Source organism: Lemur catta, chromosome 2 (assembly GCF_020740605.2).
Source record: "Lemur catta isolate mLemCat1 chromosome 2, mLemCat1.pri, whole genome shotgun sequence".
NCBI lineage: Eukaryota > Metazoa > Chordata > Mammalia > Primates > Lemuridae > Lemur > Lemur catta.
The window spans coordinates 15,894,154-15,916,062 of NC_059129.1; the positions used below are offsets into that span (position 1 = coordinate 15,894,154).

The following is a 21,909-nucleotide window of genomic DNA, read 5'->3' on the forward strand; positions in this document are numbered from 1 at the left end:
TTACTACCTAGTGTCACCAATAGAAGCAAGATTGGAGAGGGAAGAAAGGGATGGAGAGGATAATGAGGGTTTGAACTGAGGTCTTGGCAGTAGGGGTAAAAGAGATGCATGAGGTATAATTGACAGGACTGGCAAAGAAAGATCAGAAGAGGAATTGAAGGTAATATTGTGGCTTTGAACCTGGATACAGTTACAGGGATGTGGAACATACGTAAATAGGAACATTGCCAGATTAGTAGGAACACAACCAAATTAATTTTTCTAAAACTCCTCTTCCTCATACCACCCCCTGCATAGGAATGTTAAGTTGTCCCCAGTTCGTGCTTCAAGACCCCTCTGCTTGGCTTTAATCTGACCTCCCGGGATCTGTTTCTCATCACTCCCTTATTCTGTTTAGAGCTGCCTTATCTCTTTCATATTCATTCCTGTTTCTTTTTGATCCAGTTTCTCAGCCTAGGATGTCTTTATCATGCCTTTTTAAACTTCTCCAAGTTCTTCTTCTAATGGGTCACTCCAACTACCATCAGTCTCTACCTTTTTAGTTTCTTAGGATGTTACGCTATCTCTTAAATTTGGGCACTTGATTATATTCTGCCTCAGATTGTTTGACCCGTGGGTATTTGTTTCTTCTACATGATCTTTGGAAGGTAGCTATGTTCACCACTATACCACCCATGCAACATGATCTTTGAGTACCTACTCTTTATATCATTTCCAAATGTAAATCATCCTTTTACATCTTTACATAAAATATGAACATATTTGGGTCTTGTTTTCAGACTTTTCCACAACTCTGAGAATGTTAGGCTGGGTATATGAAAGTCACTTCAAAATGTATTATGTTGCTTTGCCAGCAGTTTCACTCACTTCATCCTTCTTTTGACAGAGGCTCCTTTCATAATTGGTTATGCTTTTCCTGGTTCATGAAAATGTATTGTTTTATTTTTGTGGTATGTATATGTCTATGTAGTGTTTATGGTTTGGGGTTTACAGTGATTAGAGATTACAAACTGGAGACTAGAGGGGCAGGTTTGGCCCACTCAGTGTTGGGTTTTTTGTTTTTTTTTTTTACTAAACTTTTCATTTTGGAATAATTTAAGATTTAAAGAAAAGTTGAAAAGATAGTACAGAGAGTTTTCATGTATACGTCACTCCTTTTCCACCATTATTAACACCTTATATTACTGTGGGTACATTTGTCAAAACTAAAAAACCAGCATTGGTGCTAACTAAACTCTAGACTTTATCTAGAGGTCGCCAGTTTTTCTAGTAACTACTTTCTGTCCTAGGATCCAGTGCAAGATGCCACAATGCATTTAGTTGTCAGGTTTCCCTGGTCTCCACAGTGTTTTTATTATTATCCTGTAAATTTTTAATTGATCGCCAACATTTAAAAATCAAAAGAGCTTGCCTATTTCAGATTTCCAGTTCATACTGTCAATATCATTTTTTGTCCCCCTATATTATAAGAATCTATGTAAAGAGCAAGTTTAGCCACATGTGGCTATCAAGTACTTTTGAAGCTAATGTGACTTGAGGGACTGAATTTTTTAATCTTCCTGGACAGCGTAACTCTAAAGCCTTCTTGATGGTTATAATCAGACTGAGCGTAACTAGTTAGGCTGTAGCACCTCCTGTATTGAATTCTGTCTTAATGAGCTCATTTCTTTCTATGAGTACTGCCCTTTCCTGTTAAATGCTACTGTTGCTGCCACTCAGTGGTAAAACTGTTTTTATAAAAGTTGGACTTTTGTAAAGTAGCATAAATTAAAGTAAGTTCTTAACCAGGTTTCTTAAATGAATACAATTAGATACTTATTTCTTGATGGCAGTGGATTTGTGATTCATCTAATAAAGCTGTGGACCAGGATACTGAATGACATAATGAAATTCTTGAAAGTTTTATTTTTACTTTGTGACTTGAACTTTGAAAAACTGTAAAGAGCATGAATATTTGATTTTGAATATTGAAAATGCCTTTTAAAAATATGTATATTGTGAGTGTCTCCTTGAAATACCAGGGCAATGAAGTGCTAAAAAATTTATAGTGAGGTATAGGGATGGATAAATAAGTTTTAAGATACCCTATGGCCTATATAATGTGAAGGCAGGGAAGGAGTTAATGTCTCAACTTCAGAATGTCTTTGGGAACTTGATTAAGAATAAAAGTAATTTTTTAAAATAGCTTTTCAACTCTGACACTGGCTTTTTTGGGAAGCATGTTTTTTTTTTTTTTTTTTTTTGGGAAGCATGTTGATTGTACATTTCTTGCAAAAGAATAAGCACTGTTGACTTTTGTTGACTTTTTTTTTTTTTTTCCCTTTGAGACAGGGTCTCACTCTGTTGCCCTGACTAGAGTGCTGTGGTGTCAGCCTAGCTCACAGCAACCTCAAACTCTTGGGCTCAAGCAATCCTACTGCCTCAGCCTCCTGAGTAGCTGGGACTACAGGCATGTGCCACCATGCCCAGCTAATTTTTTCTATGTATTTTTAGTTGTCCGGTTAATTTCTTTCTATTTTTTAATAGACACGGGGTCTCGCTCTTGCTCAGGCTGGTCTCGAACTCTTGACCTTGAGTGATCCTCCTGCCTCGGCCTCCCAGAGTGCTAAGATTACAGGCGTGAGCCACCGCACCTGGCCGCACCATTGATTTTTGACAGCTAATTTTCTTCCTCACCCGCCTCCCCACCGCATATCATTGTCAATGCTATCTTTAGGTAATTTCATGAGCAAGCTGTATTCCAAAGAATAATAACTTCCTGAGCTCCTAAGGGAGATGTAGGGAGCCTGGGGAGATCCTGGTGAGAAGCAGAAAAAGAGAAAAAAGGATTAAGATTTTCCTTGATTTTCTGATAATGAAATAGGGAAGCATAGTTTATTACTGCTGTTCTTTTTCTGGGTTAATTAAAAACTCATATGAAATTGAATCACCGTTTAAAACACATTTTTTTCCTACCACAATTAGAAACTATTATTCTTACTCAATCCTGGCCTTAGTATTTATCTTTCAAACACAATTTCATTCCTTAAATCCATTGATCTAGGGAATCACGAAAATATTCAAGAGCTACTAAGTTAGCTGCACATCAAATCATGTGGATATTATAGCTAACTTTGAGCACCTACTGTATGCCAGGCACTATGCTTTATATATACTTCATTTAATCAAGGAAATATTCTGAGTATTTAATGAACAGGCACCAGCAATTCAGAACACATACTAGAGCAGGGTCTTAAAAGCTTCTTAATGTGTTGAGTATCCCATTAGTTACTGAATTTTGGGAATCTGTGGGACCCTGAGGAGGGGCCAGCGCAGCAGGCTGGGTACTCTGGGACTTCATGCAGTGGATATTTAAAACCTGATATGAGAGTAGGGCTTCATGAGTGTGTACTTGCATAATTTAAGTCTGCATTTAATTCCTTCAGCAGCCCTGTGAAAGTAGATAGTATTATTGCTACTTAAGGTGAAATTAAGGCTAAGAAAAGTTAGATAACTTTTCTAATGGTTGTGTAGTTCCTGAGCCAACATTTGACTTTTAACTCTACTGGGCTCTACTGCTTCTATTTCTTTAAAAATAGCCCCCACAGATACATTGAAGATGAAATGGGAAGGGCACCATTACCTATACTGCAATAATAGTCATTGGATGAACTAAAATAACTCATCTCTTAAAAGTAATCCAGAAAAATCTTATAACAGGTTTTATAGTATTTCCCTGTTAATTGAGCACAAAGAAAGAAATAAAGAAATTGTAACACCAGCGTAATTGAATTCAGAGAGTACTCAACAACTTTGTAATGAGTGGGGGATTGGCTTTTAAATTGTTTATTACACCTTTGGGTGTTGATGAAAATGAACAAGAGCTTTGAGGACCAAGCAAGAAGCCGATTCTAAAAGTTTTCTCCGTGCTTTGGCCTGTACAAAATAAAATCTCTTTATGGAGCAAAACCAGAGTGCTAAATCATGTTTGAAGTGTCCTTCCTCCAGCTCCAAGGGAGGTGTAAAGGGAATTTTGCTTAAAAACCACATGGCCTCCATTTCATCATTCTTCAAAAGGGTGGACAGAGCCCCTTCTGAAGGGCTTGGGCAATAGTAAAGTCCCTTTCTGTTATGCTTATTGACTAATAAATTTGATAAAATCATAGCACAGTTTAGCTTTCAGAATATGGCTGAGATGACTCAGTTTGTGCTGAAGAAAGAAAAGTGTTTAATTTGTCCCCTTCTCATTAATAAATGGAGTACTACTTCTTTTTTTCTTTAAATCACACTGCCAGTATCAGCTGTTTCACTGTCTTATGAGGCCATCTTGGGAGACAAAGGTAAATGGAAAATAATTGTGTAGTTATCCATTATTCCGAACTTAGCTTTTATAAAATGCTGTTGTTTTCTGAAATATTTATTGTGTGCCATACCTGTGTCATGCACTGTTACGGTCACTGGCAATAAGCATGAACAAAACAAACCCCAAGTCTCTGGTCCCACTGTACTTCCATTCTCATCTTTATTTTAGTGAAGGTAAATATATGTTTAAGGGCCTTCATTGGTTTACCTGTAATGTCAGTTTATCACTTCATTTCCTCTTTAAGATCTTTTTACTTATTGTATATAGTTAAGGTGTACAACATAATGTATTGATATGCGTATACATAGTGAAATGATTACTACAGTCAAGCATATTAACAACATATCTATCATCTCACATAGTTACCTTTTTTTGTGGTAAGAACACCTAAAATCTACTCTTCGCAAATTTCTAGTTACGGTATTATTAACTGTAGTCCCTTGTGGTGTACAGTAGCTCTCTAGACTTATCCTACATAACTGCAACTTTGTACTCTTTGTTCTACATCTCCCCTTTCTCTCCCACCCTCACCCCATAACTGTAATACCATTCTACTCTGTTTCTATCTTTTTTTTTTTTTAAAGTTTCCACATATAAGTGAGATCACGCAATATTTTTATTTCTATGTCTGGCTTATTCCTCTAGGTTCATCCACGTTGTGGCAAATGGTAGGCTCTCTCTCTTTTTTTATGGCTGAATAATATTCCATTGTGTGTATATACTACAGTTTCTTCATTCATCTGTCAGTGGACACTTAGCTTTTCCCATATCTTGGCTATTGAGAACAATGCTGCAATGAACATAGTGCAGATAACTCTACAAGGTGCTGATTTCATTTCCTTTGGGTATACAGTAGTCCTCCTTTGTAGGAGGGAGAACGTTCCAAGACTCCCAGTGGATACCTGAAATCTCAGAAAGTACTGAACTCCATATATACTATGTTTTTTCCCGTACATACTTGCTGTGATAAAGCTTAATTTATAAGTTAGGCACAGTAAGAGATTAATAACAATAACTTAATAATAGAATAGAATAATTATAGCAATATGCTATAAAAAAAGTTATGAGAATGTGGTCTGTCTCTGTCTCAAAATATCTTATTGGACTGTACTCCCCTACCCTATTTTAGGACGATGGTTGGCCACAGATAACAAAACTTTGGAAAGCAGAACTGGGGATAAATTGGGAGGACTACTGTATATACACAGAAGAAGGATTGCTGGGTAGTAATTATTTGAGAATCTGTAAGACCTTAAGTTTCTCAATGATGAAGCTGCCTACTATAATGAATTTCAGGAGTTTTGATGGTTTGGCAGGGATTACTGTACTGCATAGATTTTCAGAGGAGAAAACTGAGGTCCAAGTAGGTTGTGACTTCAAGTGGATAGCATAATGGCACATATAGAAAGTGATACTTGTGGGGGATATTGGGGTAAACACAAGAGGCCACTCACAGCTGAAAATGACAATCCCAGAGAGTCTGGTCACCCCATTTCCCTATAACTCATTTCTGTCACATAGGTTGGGTGGTTCTGCTGTTAGAATTTGGGGCTTAGTTTAATGTTTTTTAATGCATAGTAGAAATTGTGACTTTTGTATTATGTTATAGGCTGGCATTAACTAATATTAGAAAGACCAAGTATGACTCCAAATGTGCCATGATAGTACTTTTGCTTTATGAGATATTTTGAAGACAAATGTGTGCTGACTTCTTTAAAATAGAAGCTTAGGTTCTTATTGGTTAAGAATTTACTAATGGCAGGTATTTTTCTTCCTATGGAAGATGTCTTTGCAATATAGAACAAATAAGATTGTAGCTCTGCACTAACAGGATGGAAAAAAAAATGACCTTTCATGGGAAATAGTAAAATGACCATATTTCCTTTTCTCCTATTGTGAAAGGAAAATGATTTACATAAATTTATACATGTAAGTCTAGATTTACGTACTCAGGGAGGTTATGAAGAGTGCTGAAGACCCCTTTTTGCTTTAGGCAAGAATGATTTCTAACAAATGTAGGTCTGTTTGCTTATAAATACTAATAAACTATTAAAATCGGTAGAAGTGAAAGATTTTGTATCTTCAGATGTTTGTGATAAGACTGAGCAGGACAAAGGAGACAGGAAGCAGATATGAGAAAAGCATTAGTTTTAATGGCTATAAAATAATTTTTGAGGTGGTTAATCTATAATTAGCCATTCCTTTATTTTTAGAGAGCTTGTTTTTGCTCATAGAATTAAGATAAATCTTCATGTATACTAGAAGGAACATTTGGGGATCAGATTTGATTTTAAGTTTCAGCTCTCATTCACTAGATGTCTGAGCATGGGCAGCCTTCTTCTGAACCATAGTTGCCTATGGGAATAACATTTCAAATTTATAGAATCATGATGAGATAACAGATATTTTTCCTGGCATCCAGCTCATACTTGGAAATTAAAATTACCACTGTGGTTTTACAATATCCTAGCAACCCTTTAAGCCCCTTGAAACAACATGCCAGCAGTTTCTCCCCACCCAGATGTGATTTGCTTTTTCCTTCTATTAAAGTAGAACCCAACCTAGCAAGGGTGAATCACAGTGCAGTGTCTTTGCCATAGTGCAAGGAATATGTCTTACAACATGAGAATATGATATTTCATCTTTTTTAATTTGGCTGGCCAAAATTGGTATTTCTTCCTTTGACTTATATTTATTTGTTTATTGGTAAAATGTAATACTGTGCGTAATCACTTGGACTTTTTTCTTTCCTTTTTTTTTTGAGACAGAGTCTTGCTCTGTTGTCTCGGCTAGAGTGCTGTGGTGTCAGCCTAGCTCACAGCAACCTCAAACTCCTGGGTTCAAGCTATCCTCCTGCCTCAGCCTCCCGAGTAGCTGGGACTACAGGCATATGCCACCATGCCTGGCTGATTTTTTCTATATATTTTTAGTTGTCCAGCTAATTTCTTTCTATTTTTTAGTAGAGACTGGGTCTCGCTCTTGCTCAGGCTGGTCTCGAGCTCCTGAGCTCAAAGGATCCACCCGGCCTGCTAGAGTGTTAGGATTACAGGTGTGACCCACCATGCCTGGCCTCATTAACATTTTATCGGATGTATTTGATGCAAATATTTCTAACATTATGGGCTATATTGTATGTATAAAGTCATTCTGAAGATGAGATACCAGGCAGGAATATCTAAATTTTTGCCCCATACCGGGCCCTGTAGGGGACACATACACAGAAGATGAAAATACTTATTCAGAAGGAGGAAAGCAAAATTAAATAACATTTGCATTATTAGTTTGAACTTCAGTCCTAAACTCTAGTGACTGTGTTAAATGCTTCCCTGTGTTAGGCCTAGTATCCCTAAACTGAAACCGTACTGCTTTTCCTTAGATTAGGCAAAGTGGAGGTAGGAAAGGTGGGAGGGGAGAGAATGAATACCTCTTTAATTTGTTCTAAAAGGCAAATATCTTCCAGTTTGCCTTTTAATTTGGAATACCCACAGATTTGAAAAAATTAAATATACACCCATGTACAGCATTTTTTTGATCAAACTCATCAATTTTTTCACTCTTTGATTTCATGACTCATTTTTTATGCTAAGCAAACCTACCATTTATCCAGATTTAGAAAAATTTTGCCTATGTTTTCTAAAAGCTTTTTAAGACGTTAGCATGTTATAGTAATAACTTTAATTTAGCTGAACTTTATACTGTATGTTTGGGACTTCTTTTCTAATTTCAAAAATCAACTAACCATCCTGTATTTGTTAACTAATTTATATCTTCAGTGATTTCATGACAATTTCTTTATTGTATAACTTTTGGGATCCTCTTGAATTTTTTTTTTTAAATTCCACTGTATTGGAAGTTTTTTGTTGTTCCTGCTACTAACTTCTTACAGAATTTTTAGGTATTATGTTGTTGTTGTTGTTGTTTGAGTCACAGATGGAAGCCAAAGCTCTTTAGATGTTGCTATAGTATATTCCAGAACAGGTTTCCAAACTTACTCAGACATGAGGACCCCATGTGATACTTGTGTTAAGAAATTCGGATTCTGACTGGGTGCGGTGGCTCACGCCTGTAATGCTAGCACTCCGGGGAGGCCAAGGCAGCAGTATTGCTTGAGTTCAGGAGTTGGAGACCAGCCTGAACAAGAGTGAGATTCTGTCTCTACCAAAAAAAAAAAGAAGAGAAAAATTAGCCTGGTGCTGGTGGCACATGCCTGTAGACCCAGCTACTCGGGAGGCTGAAGCAGGAGGCTCACTTGAGACCAGGAGCGTGAGGTTGCAGTGAGCTATGATGACGCCACTGCACTCTAGCCCAGGCAACACAGTGAGACGCTGTCTCCAAAATAATAATAATAATAACAAATAAAGAAATTCAGATTCTGATTAGTAAGTCTGTGAGGCTGACGAATCTGTTGCTCCTAACCAGGTCTAATTAAGGAAATAGGAGGATCACTGTTCTAGAATTGTATGTTATGGAAGAGAGACTAATGGGTAATCTGACTTTTTTTCTTTTAAAGGGTATGCCTGTATGTGAAAAATAGATCATCCTACTTTTTTGAATCTTATATGTTTGGACAAGACTCAATGAATGGATAGATTAACCAAAGATTTTGAAATTCCCTTATTGTGAATATTGTGGGTGTCCTCCATCTCTGAAAGAAGATCCTATACTTTAGAACAGATAGAAATCGCTCAGATATGCTACTGAAGAGCAGAATTTGGTAATAGGATGATTTTATCCTGAATTTCATTAGTGAAGAAACTCAGGGAAATATCAGTGATCTAGAGACCTGGAGGATTGTATCAAGACAAATCAGGTGTGTTTCTCTTTCTGTTGATAATTTAAGGTGGGAGATATTTGGGTAGAAGATAGAGTCCCTTGAGGGAGCAGAGCTAGGTGCCTCCCCAAGACCCAGGAAAATGTATACTTCCCATTTCTCTATAATTTGTGAATTAAAACTAAGTGAATTCAATTTAATATTTATTTTAAATTTGATAATCTGATTTTGAACTGATGTTTTTAGTGTCTTGCTGTTTGCTATTTTTTCTTAGGGATTTTTCAACCAAAATACTAAGACTTGCTTGTGTTTATATAAAGTATAAATACACTTTGTTATATTTCACTCTAGTTTTTAAATCTTAATTTTAAAGTTTTCAAACAGCCGTTTAATTCAAACTGCTTGCTAAGAATTAGCAGAAGTTAATGGATTTGCAAGCATTTAATATTTTCTCGATCAACTACTGACACTGAAAGCTGCAGCCATTTATCCACAATAAAAATTCTATCGCTGCGTCTTATGTTTATTAGCTTAAAAGCCAGACTTCCCTTCTGTGCCCTTTAGCATTCCAGAACTGACTGAAGTTAGTACAGGACAGGGAATGTATATTATACAGGTGAAGTATATTATAAATCATCCAGTATGCTTATTAATGAGCAAGAAGAGGATTTTTTTTATAGAAGTACAATGTTTGGCCATGTTTTAAATAAATTTGATTTGTAAACTCATTTTAATTGAATAGAACTGCTCTTTGCATTGTTCAACTAGCTGGCTTCTTTCCCCTACTGCCTCCACTTAAAATATAAGGAAATGGAATTCCAGTTATTGGGCCTCAAATATAAGTTGGAAGAAGTTGGCAAATAGTACTTCTGATAGCAGTAAAATGATGCTATGCTTTTCCTCCATTTTCTCCTGAAAGCTGCAGAGTGGGAAAGCAACAGAAGTTGGAAATACTTTTCTTTGGAATTTCTTGGTGTAGAGAAATTTCTCATCTACTTTGAAGTTCTTACCAGGTTTGTGCCTTTGGAAAGTCTGTGCCCCAGTGTGAGAATGCTGCCACTCTTCATCAGGAAAACTGGAAGAATTAATTTCCCCCAAAATTAACTTGTTCCTCCTCTGATCATTAGGCAGATTTTTTAATGTCAGTGTTGTTGAAAGCTACCTTATTATTTTAGTGAAGCAGCTAGAATAATTGATGTGAGAGTTTAAGATTAAAGAGAATATGATTACCTGTTACAAGCATTAACAATAGAGAAGAAAGATAATATATGTGATGTTTCCTGATAAACAGTTGAATTTTAATATGTTAGGTTATATGTTAACTTTTCTTCTGTCTATAAGGATCCTGTTTTATGGCCCTTAAGCGCATAAAATAATTGTCTGTAGTGAAGATTTTAAAGAATATTTATCTGTAGATCATACTTGTAAAAATATCATTTGGACAGTTGTACTTCAAGGATTTTTTAAGCATCAGACATTCAGAATTTAACCTAGTTATTTGAAATGAGAAATTTTGTGTTGTAATTTTTAAAAGCCTTACTTTGCGATTTGTTAGTGAATGCTTTAGTAGACTTTTGTTTTGCTGACAATGCCTAATTTCATTTGTTTGACAAGGTAGAAAATTTTTTCTTAATAAAAATAAAAGATACTTAGGAATATCCTATATTGTTGCTCTTTTGTAAGAATAACATTTTCCAGGATCTTTCATTGGTACACACCATCTTGTCAACAAAGAGCTTAACCTTATGGTTTTGTGTTTCCTATATAATGACAAATATTGAGATTAGAAATAGTATTTCTAGGTAAATTGTAAAGTTTGACAAAAGCAGTCTATATTCCACAGATGTTAGTCAGTAATATTTTTAGCTGGTAGTTTTAACTTTTTCAATTCTTTTAATTCAAATGCAAATCTATATGTGGTGATTTTGTTTTCTGGAGGTCACCTTAACACTTCATTCTGTTAAAGTGACATGTGTTAAAATGGCATTTTGTATACCATGCCTATTCTGCCAGTATTTTAGAAGATTTACAGTGTAGCCAATATGCAAACTATTATACAAAGCTAAATTGTAGACTTTGGAAGGATCGGAATAATCTTAAGTGCTTGAGGTATTAAGGCATGGAAATTGGTGTTTTGGGAGTTGGTAGTAATCAAAGATGATTGATAGCTGATTCATATTTAAATTGTTTCTATTAAACTTGTAGATAGTCAAAGTGAAGTTCATTTATTAAATATTTTCTGAAATAAGCTTACTAAAATGGCATAAAATGTTATTTTAAGGATTTAAAGAAGTAAATATTAAAATGGTGTTTTCACAATTTTAAAACTTGGTATATTTAGAACTTTAGACATTAAATAGTCTAATATCTATTCTTGGTTTTTCACTTAAATATAAAGCAATTGCTATATTTTTTTTTCAATGTATAGGTTTTATTTTTTAAAACAGTTTTAGGTTTACAGAATGTTGTTTTTACATAAGAAATATTAGAAAGCTCATGAAGTAGTAAAACTTAGCAAATGTTAATAATTTAATTGTATTATTGGGCCATTTCATTGTTTTGCAAAATGGAACGTCCTGATTTGGAGCACAATTTAGGAAAATGTTTGTTTGAATTCTTTGAATAAGTAATTTTTCCATTCTTAAAAGTTCAACTTGTTTACTTCTTAGCCAATTCAAATTTTTCCCATCTCCTTTAAACTGTTAAATAGATAAGTTGGGTCATAGTATGGCAAAAAATCTAAAAATATAACTTTTTTGCTGGATATATATCTTTTAAACTAGCTAAGTGAAATTCTTTTTCTTTGAAATATTTTTCTCAGTATTACAGACAATGTAATGTTAGGGCTAATTAGAGAATCTTTTCACATTAATGATCACATCGACTGAACTTGTCTTGCTGTCTACATACTGGCTTTAAATTTTTTTTAGAGCAGAAATTTATTTAAAACTACAGATTTATTCAGCGGCATACTAACCAGTTACCATCATTGTCTGTACTCTTTCTCTTGATCATTCCTTCTCCCTCTTCTTTACTGGTTCTTGATTATTCCACCTCTTGAATGTTGATGTTCCACAGTGTTTAATCCTCAGTATTGTTCTATATTGTTCTGTAGATTCAGTCATTTTGTATATGCTGACAGTTCTTGAATTGTTCATTCAACCAACAGTTCTTGAGCATTTGCTGTGTTTGGTATAGGGGATGCTAGTGATAAAGTGAAGGAGAAATAAGAACCCAGCTCTTAAAGAGCACATTGACTGTGACACAAGTGATTTGAAGAGTTTTACCAGAATGGAGGAGGGAAAATTGGTTGTCATAAAATGCTTTTGAGATCAGTTCAATCTGGAAGAGGGGTTGATTAGTTGTTTCCAAGGCAAGATGAACAGAAAGATTTGCAAGAAAGGTATTTAGGCATTTTGAGCAAAAGAAATAGCATGATACCCTTTGGGGAATTTTAAGTGTTTGGTGTATTGATAAAAGAGAATGAAATGAGGCCAGGCGCAGTGGCTCATGCCTGTAATCCTAGCATTCTGGGAGGCTGAGGCGGGTGGATCGTTTGAGCTCAGGAGTTCGAGACCAGCCTGAGCAAGAGCGAGTCCCTGTCTCTACCAAAAAAAAAAAAAAATAGAAAGAAATTAGCAAGACAACTAAAAATATATATAGAAAAAATTAGCCAGGCATGGTGGCACATGCCTGTAGTCCCGGCTACTCGGGAGCCCAGGAGTTTGAGGTTGCTGTGAGCTATGCTGACGCCACGGCTCTCTAGCCCAGACAGCAGAGCGAGACTCTGTCTCAAAAATAAATAAATAGATAGATAGATAGATAGATAGATAGAATGAAATGAATATGGATGTAGCAGTATATGCACCTGGGAAAATGGTACAGAGGGGCCATGCCAAGGAGTTAGATTAATTCTGAAAGTGATTTTAAGATACAGATAACTTGGGCAGGTAGATGATAGATTTGGGGAGGTGTGAAAGTAGGTGGGTCAGGTGTCAAGACTGGAGTCCAGGAGACCCAGTAGGAGGTTTTTGTAAGAATAAATTGATGAGGGCCTAAATCACATTATGGCATTGGAAACACAAGGATGCATTTGAATTTTATCAAGAAGATAATCTGTTGGGCCTGCTGACTGACTAGATAGAGATAGGGAGAAATTAGGGAAGATATTCCTGCTGGAGTAACTAGATAGTTAAGCCATTCATTGAAATGAACAGTTTCTCTCCTACTGCTCTGGCAATTGGGACTTGTTCTTGCTTTTACTTCCTTTCTGCCTGCTGCTTAAACCCACTCTTTAGCTCTTGCCATTTCTTCTCATTCTACAACTCTAATAACTTCTTTTTCCACCTGTATATTGAATCCTAAGTCCATATTTTTAGTGCAAACTTTTTTGAACTCCAGAACCGAATACTCAATTGCGTTCTATGCATGAATATCCTGTAACAGAGGTTCTCAAAGTTGATCTAAGGATAGGCTCCCTAAAACTCTTTCATGAGATCCACAAGGTCAGAACTATTTTCATAATAACAGGAAGACTTTATTTGCCTTTTTCACTCTTGTTCTCTCATGAGTATATACTGGAGTTTTCCAGAGTCAACATAATGTGAAATACCATAACAAATTGGAGCAGAAGCATATGTGAGAATCCATCTGCTTTCTGTCAAGCCACCTATTAAAAGAGATTTGCAAAAATGTAGAACAATGCCATGCTTCTTATTGATTTTATTTTGGAAAATACAGTTATTTTTCAAAAAATATATTTGTGTTAATATGCAGTGGGTTTATTTTTACACGAATTAATCTTTAAAAATTTTCTGTTTAAACTTATGGTAACCATGCATACATATAACCTATATAAACAAAACCATTTGGCGTTCTCTATTTTTAAAAGTTTAAAGGAGTTTTGAGACCATAACGTTGGAAATTGCTGTCCTTTACTAACAACAAACCTAATGGTATCCAAAACTAAACTCATTCTATCTCACATACTTCCCAAAATTAATTTTTGTCTTCTATTTCATATTTTGGTAAGTAGTACCACTGTCTACCCAGATTTCAGGCCAGAAACGTGGGAGTCATCCTTTATTCCTCCTTTTCTTACCCAGATGATAATAGTAATCACTGACATTTATTGAGTATTAACCATGTGCTAGGTACTATTCTCTTAGTTCTTTACATTCAGTATCATATTAAAGCTTCACAACAACCCTATGTGGTGTCAGTGTTAATACTTATCCCTGTTTTACAGATGAGGCAGTGGAGGCACCGTGTGGTTAAGTACCTTGCTCATGGTCATACAGCTAGTAAGTTTCGAAGCTGAGACTTGAATCCAGCCAGTGTTTTCAACCTGCCCTTCTTTGTTCTGGAACAGTTTATGTAAGATTGATATTGCATGTTTCTTGAGGCTTCCTTCCCTACTCCATTTCTCCTCTCCCAAAGTCATCTGGATCTGGTGCTTTTTAGTTTTTATATTATTTTTTTTTAGAGATGAGGTCTTGCTAGGTTGCCCAGGCTGACCTTGAACTCCCATGCTTGTGATCCTCTCACCTCAGCCTCCCTAGTAGTGGGGACCTGACACAATACCCCGTATTTTTTAATTTTAATTTTTTGCCTGGGGCTTTTTAGAGAGATAAATCTTAGAAGAACTTTGCAAGGTTTTCTGTTGTTATACTATAGGACCTTCTACTTCTATGAGCCTATTTTGGTAAATTATATTTTATAGAGTAGAGGCTGGAAAACTACAGCCTGCAAGCCAAATTAGGCTTGATTTTGTATATGAAATTTTATTGTAACATAGTCACATCCATTCATTCATTAACCTGTTGTCTATGGCTGCTTTTGTACTACTGGGGCAAAGTGAGTAGTTGTGGTAGAGACTGTATGGTCTACAAAGCCTAATATATCCATCTCTCATCCTTTACAGAAAGAGCTTGCCAACCTCTGTTATATAACATTGTTTTCAGTTTAGCTCGGGTTTAGGTTTTATTGTTATAAATGGTACATAGTATTTCTTGTCTTTTCAGAGTCTATATTTGAAGTTATGCCTTCCTTTTTTATTCCTAGTACAATTTATCTCTTTTTGTTGTCACTGTTTGGGATTACTAAAATTTTGACTGACTTACTGGTAATAGTGTTATGTTTGTCTTCCATCTTTTACTATGCTCTGCAACAATTTAAATGTCATTAAACTTAGAGATACATGTTTCTTAATGGTACAGTAGTAAAAAAGATAAAGTATGGTAGTACTAATCAATGAAATTATGTAGCCCTGATGGGTAAGTTCATAAATTTCTTCGTTTCTTCTATGCTAAATAATCTATTCAGATTTCTTGCCTCTTCTGTGGCCAGTGTTAAATTGTTACCTCTTCGAGCTTTTCAAACTATTATTTATAGAGTTGACTATAAAGAAGTATCTTGATTTTAGAAAATCATTTCTTAGTTTTAATTTTCATCTTTTAAAAAATATGCTAAGTAGTAGTCTTTTTCATAGAACTATGCCTTGGATTTATTGGTTGGTTTTTAAAGTCATTGATTTCTACTTTTTGTATTAATTCCTTTTTTCTACTTACTTTAGGTTTTTTGGGTTTTTTTTATTAAGCCTTCTTGAGTTGGATACTTTATGTCCTTTCTTGTTTGTTGGAAATAAGACTATGGAGGGTGGGAGGAAAAAAAAATGAGACTATGAATTTTTCTTTGAGCACTGGTTTAACTATATCTTAAAATTATTAAACACAGCCTTTTCGCTATTTTCTTGGCAACCCTGTAGTTTGGTATTTATTTCGTGTTCAACTTGAAATTTATTTACGGTAGTTTTTTATTTGCTAGTTTTATCATTTCTAGTGATGTATTGTAATCTAGAAATATCCTCTGTATTATTTATAGTCTTTGCAATTTATTGATGTTTTCTTTAGTGCTGTATGGTGTGTGTATGTGCGTGTTAACTTCTTATGACTGTTTCATGGGTACTTGTCAAAAAGATGTTTTCAAGGTACATGGTTTTGCTTTTTCTTATTTTTTTTCTCTCTCTCCATTTGTTTTACATGTTTTGATACTGTGAGGTTTGGTATATAAAAGTTCTTAACTGCTTGTATCTTTTTAGTTATTTCTTTTATTATCAATATGAAATTTCTCTTTTATGGTTTTTTTCCTGTTTGAATTTTGCTTTGATAGTAACATTGTTTTCATTTAAATTTTCTTAGCATTTCTTGGTGGTATATCTTTATACTTTTTCTTTCAATTTTCCTGCGTTGTTTTCATGAGTGCTTTTTGCAAAGTATATTTCTTAATTTTGTTTCTTTTTACCCAAGTTTAAGAGGCTTTATCTTTTAACAAGTGAATTTAACCCATTCACATTAATTATGATACAGATATTTTGGGGCTTATATATAGCATCTTATTTTGTGTTAAGCAGAATTCTGGATTTTTTTAAATTCCATTTTCTGTGTCTGTTAAATGGAACAAGTTTTCTAATTTTCATTTTTTTCCCTTTTAATGGTTTGGGTGCCTACTGACATATGTAACTTAAATTTTTGACTACACATATACAATAGCCAAAATTATTCAGTATTTATGTATTACCCAGCAACCCTTGACCCCCCCTACCTACACCTACTGTTAGCGTCTCCTTTAGTCGTGCATCACTAACATATACCCTCCCCCCGCCTTTTTTTTGAGACAAAGTCTTGCTTTGTTGCCCTGTGTAGAATGCAGTGGCATCATCATAGCCCACTGTAACCTCAAACTCCTGGGCTTAAGTGATCCTCCTGCCTCAGCCTCCTGAGTAACTGGGACTACAGACATGTGCCACAATGCTTGGCTAATTTTCTTATATTTTTAGTAGAGATAGGGTCTTGCTCTTGCTCAGGCTAGGTGTATCCTATTTTATATCTGAGATTCTACTTTAGACTATTTAGTTTAATTTTGTAATCAGTTGTTACATTGTCTTAATGTCTTTACTGGTTTCAGTGAAGTTTTCTGGCCCCAGAAAAGAGTACCTATCTCAGCCTTGTTTTCCACGTAATATTTTACTGATGAGAAGTAGCACATCCGTTATCGGGGTTTGAGGTAGGGGTGGGATTACTGGGTAACAAATGTAGGTATTGCTTCTAAACTTCTGGTCACTTCTGATTTAGTGTTAGAGTTCTTATACATGTCTTCATGTAGGTCATTCACAGTTTGCATGTAGGCTATCTTCAAGTCTCTTAGATATAAAAAGAGCATTTTCCTATGCTTTCTCACATAAATAACACCTTGCTTGAGTGTAAAATTGTCACAATGTTATTTTTTTAGAATGTTTAATTTTTTTAATAATAAAGTGGCAAACAAATAACCAAGTACTAAGCATGTAAAAGTCAGGTTAGAGCTTTTATGTTCCCTATAATTTCATAGTTACATATACAGTTGTACCTCCATATCTGCAGGGAATTAGTTCCAGGACTCCCCAGGGATACCAAAATCTGCGATGTTCAAGTCCCTTGTATAAAATAGTGTGGTATTTGCACGTAGCCTATGCACATCTTCCTGTGTACTTTAAATCATCTCTAGATTATTTATATCTAATACAGTATAAATGCTATATAGTTGTATTGTTTTTATTGTTGTATTATTATTTTTTGATATTTTTGATCTGTAGATGGTTGAATTTTTGGATGAGGAACCCACAGATATGGTGGGTCTACTATCTTCCTTTGGTTTTGGAGGTACTTTAGAATATTCTAATGCCATATTGTCCTTACAAAATGTTTTTAATAGCTAATATTTGTTTATTACTGTGTGTGGCACACAAAGGAATATACATTATTGCTACATATTGGGAGCATTAAATTGTCTGGGAGACAAAATTTTCATATATAAAGTAATTAGGCCCAGAAAGCACTATACCCAGATTATCAATAAGAGGCTTGTTAGTGTCAAGAAGAAGGGAAAGGATTCCAAGCAACAGATAGAATGTTTGTAATTTTTTGCTATAATTTCTCCTGTACTATAATTTGCTTGTATTACTTTGGAAAAATTGAAATCATATTGAAAAAAATAAGTAAAAAAAAATAAACATATTAGTGTGACTGATATAGACTAACTCCACCAGATGTTCAGAGAAGAAAGACAATAGGGAGGCTAGATTGTTAACTGAAGGGAGGCTCTGGAGCTGAGAGTGTGGAAGAGGAAGTTGGGCTACTGTTATAAACGATACAGGTGACCATGGCTTTAATCAGAGCATCATATACATTGTAGGGATTTCATAAATATTTATCTCATGTAGGGCACAATAATAGCTTCTGTTTACTGAGGGGTTACAGTATGCTGGGCACTTGACCAAGACTGTCCCTACTTTAAAAGAGCATTAAATTATCTGGGAGGCAAAATTATAGAGGACAAAGATACGGAGATAACCCAGATGGTGAGTGCTGGGGCTGTTTTAATTCCAGGACTGGAGCTCTTAACCCTTGAACAGAGTTTTCTGTGAGTGTCCTCACCAGTAACACAGAGGTGTTGCTTCACTTCTCTTATCTGACGGTGGTATCTGTCTGTAAAAATGTATCAAAATTTCACAGAAACATTAAACTGCTACAAAAATATTATCTGGTATTGTGCCAATTATTAAAGAATAGCCTTATGTTCTGTGCTTTCTAAGCATTAACACATTTAACCTTAGGATAGCCCTGTGAAGTATAGATATGATCCCTGCTTTACTGAGGGGATAGCAGATCAGTCAGGTTTATGCAACTTGCCCAAAGACACAAAGCTTGGTAAAGGTAGAACTGGGATTGAAACCTGGGTCTATCTGGCACGAAAAGCTCATGCATATTCCATGCCATTTCTTCGCAGTTTTAGAGATTGAGTATATTTTCATTGGTTTAAAGCATTTCCATCAGTTTATTTACTTCGTTTCTTGTAGAAGTCCAAAAATTCACTATTTACAGTTTCTGATTTATTTTTCATATTTGCTTAAGATAGAGTATCCAAATTCTCTAATTTTGATTAATCTCATAAATTTAATTCTTTGATCTTTGTATTTATTTCTATATTCTGAGTTTGTCTTGTCTGATTCAGACTTTACATTTTAACAATGAAAACCATTGTTAACTTTGCTTTTTTGTAAGGAAACTGGCAGGGTATTTTCTACCCTTGTTCTTGTATTCCAGAGATTAAAAAATACGGACCAAACATATTAAAAAGGAGGCATAATAAGAATAGTTATCAGGGAATTGAGGATTCTTGTAGTACTACCAAAAATTGATTTGCCCCATTTGTTTTTTTAGTCATTGTGGGTTTCATGGTTATGTAATGAATGCTTGTTCTCTGATCAGAGCGTAATATGGTAAGAGAGATGGCGAGCATGAGTTGTCACCCTGGCTAAGGGTCTTTATGCTCTTATTAGATAGGTAGTTAACAGAAGTAAAATTTGACTCTTGGCAGTGATTCTAAGAAAGCCTGAGTCCATGACTGAGGAGATTCCCTGCACACTTAAAGCTTCTGTTTCTCTAGGATTATTTTTCTTAGTGCCTTTGAATTTAGATGGCTTACTATGGAGGTACACTTTACTGGCTAATCTTTTCCACCCCTTTTCTTTTGTTGGGATTAGTGCCAGAACAGATAAAGCCCAGTGTAAGCCAGCCTCAGCCTGCCAACTCTAATAACGGCACTTCCACAGCAACCAGCACTAATAATAATGCCAAGCGAGCTACAGCCAACAATCAGCAGCAACAGCAGCAGCAGCAACAGCAGCAGCAGCAGCAGCAGCAGCAGCAGCAACAGCAGCAGCAGCAGCAGCAGCAGCAGCAGCAGCAGCCGCCGCAGCCGCCACAGGCTTTGCCTCGGTATCCTCGTGAAGTACCTCCACGATTTCGCCACCAGGAACACAAACAGCTTCTAAAGAGGGGTCAGCATTTTCCTGTCATAGCAGCAAACCTGGGATCTGCTGTTAAAGTGTTAAACAGCCAGTCAGAAAGCAGTGCTTTAACAAATCAACAGCCACAAAATAACGGAGAGGTGCAGAACAGCAAAAACCAGTCAGGTGAGAGAAGGCATTTCTTACAGACTCAAACTTTATCATCATTAGCAGTATAGCAAGTTTATAAATTCATAGCTTTTTGGTGATGTATTTGTATTCTGTACAGGGAGTTATGAATGGGGAATTTTAAAATATTTCCTTTAAGTTACCTGCCCATACTGCTTTAAAAATGATTATTTTAACCACTTACTCTCCCTTTAGGTTTTATCCATGTTAATAAGGAGCTTAAAGCTAAAATTGACTATAAGACTATAGCTAAAATTGAGTACTTCCCCCCAAGTCATGTGCTAAGCAGTTGCACATATTATTGCATTTAGTCTTCAACAACCCTGTGAGATGTAGTTCTTATCTCCACTTTTCAGTAGAGGAAACTGAGGCACCAAGACATTAAATAACTTGCCCAAGATCATTCAGTTACTGCATGCCATAAAAAGACTGACACTCATGAAAATTATATTGAAACAGCAAATGTATTCAATTACTTGCCTTAGAATGGCTTTTCTCAGCTCAATAATGATTGTAAAGCAGAAAATAGTATGTGATTACAGATTTTCTCAAGGTCCAGTTTGTTTCAGCATGTTCTGATAGGTTTTAATAGTTGGTTGATCTGTCCAGCCATTTATCCAGCCATTTTAAAGCTTTACCACAAGCCAGATAGAGAATTAGATGGTAGAGTTGAGGAGGATCAAGGTTCCCATACACAGAAACACGTATAGAGGCAGTATAGCATACTGATGAAGAAAGACATCTCTAGAGCCAAATGGACCTGGTTTTTAAGTCCCAGCTCCACCATATCCCAGCATGCGTGACCTTGGGTAGGTTACTTAATTGCTCTGTGTGTCTGAGCAGCCTTTCCTAACTGTCCCAGATAGAGTTAATCACTTTTTACTCTATACTCTCTTATATTTAGCAAGAACTACTCTGTACATTATAATATATTATGGTATTTCACAGCTAATAAGTAGCAGATCCTGGACTCACATCAAGATCTGTCTGACTCCAAAGCTATGCTCATAACCACCATGCTGTGCTTTGGCAACATGCTGGATGTGATAGGTAAGGAGGAAGAGGACACAAATGTGAGTTTTCTAGCATAGGTACTTAGAGCAGCACGTTGTTATTGGAAAGGATACAAATTTAAGTTATCATCCTGAGTTAATACTTACTTCCTACTTTCCTAGCCACTTATTACCTGTGTGAGCTTGGTCAAATAACTCAACTCATCTGACCCTCTTTTCTAATCTGTAAAGTGTAGACAATAGTACCCAACCCTGTAAGGTTACTTTGAGGACTTAATTATATGACATGTTAAAGTAATTAGCTTGGTGCCTAATGTTTAGATGCTGAATAAACTATCTTCCCCTTAACAGAGGGGGGAAAGACTTGTACAGAAAGACTTGTACTCTTCAAGAAGAGTTTGGTTTAGACATATTACATCTAATGCCAAGTATAGGTAATTAGTAATTTGAAGGTCATCTGGGAAGTCAGGTTGGAAGCAGATGTATTGATCATCAGCATAATAAAGTATGTGATTCAAAACCTTGGGAGAGGTTAAACAACAAATGTTTGAGTACTTACTGTGAACTAAGCAAAGTGATGTGATAATTAACAAAACAAATGGTGAGGTAGGATAGTATATTTAGAAAATATGTCAAATATGCTTTTTCAGTTTGGGAAATGAGAGAACAAAGCTATTTTTGAAATGGAAACAATAGGAGTATAAGAATCTTCTCAAAAATGACCATGGGTCAAAAAGACCAAAAATGTTGCAAGTGTGTGTTCAGA

General features: G+C 35.6%; 1 protein-coding gene across 4 annotated transcripts in view; it reads left to right on the forward strand.

Annotated features, from left to right (window-relative positions):
* TNRC6A (trinucleotide repeat containing adaptor 6A) overlaps positions 1–21,909 on the forward strand; it is a 92,967-nt gene that overhangs the window by 28,991 nt on the left and 42,067 nt on the right. For all 4 annotated transcript variants that reach the window (XM_045542811.1, XM_045542813.1, XM_045542812.1 and 1 more), the window contains exon 5: positions 19,696–20,127. In XM_045542811.1, the coding sequence (XP_045398767.1) occupies positions 19,696–20,127 (432 nt within the window). The remainder of the gene's footprint in view (positions 1–19,695; positions 20,128–21,909) is intronic.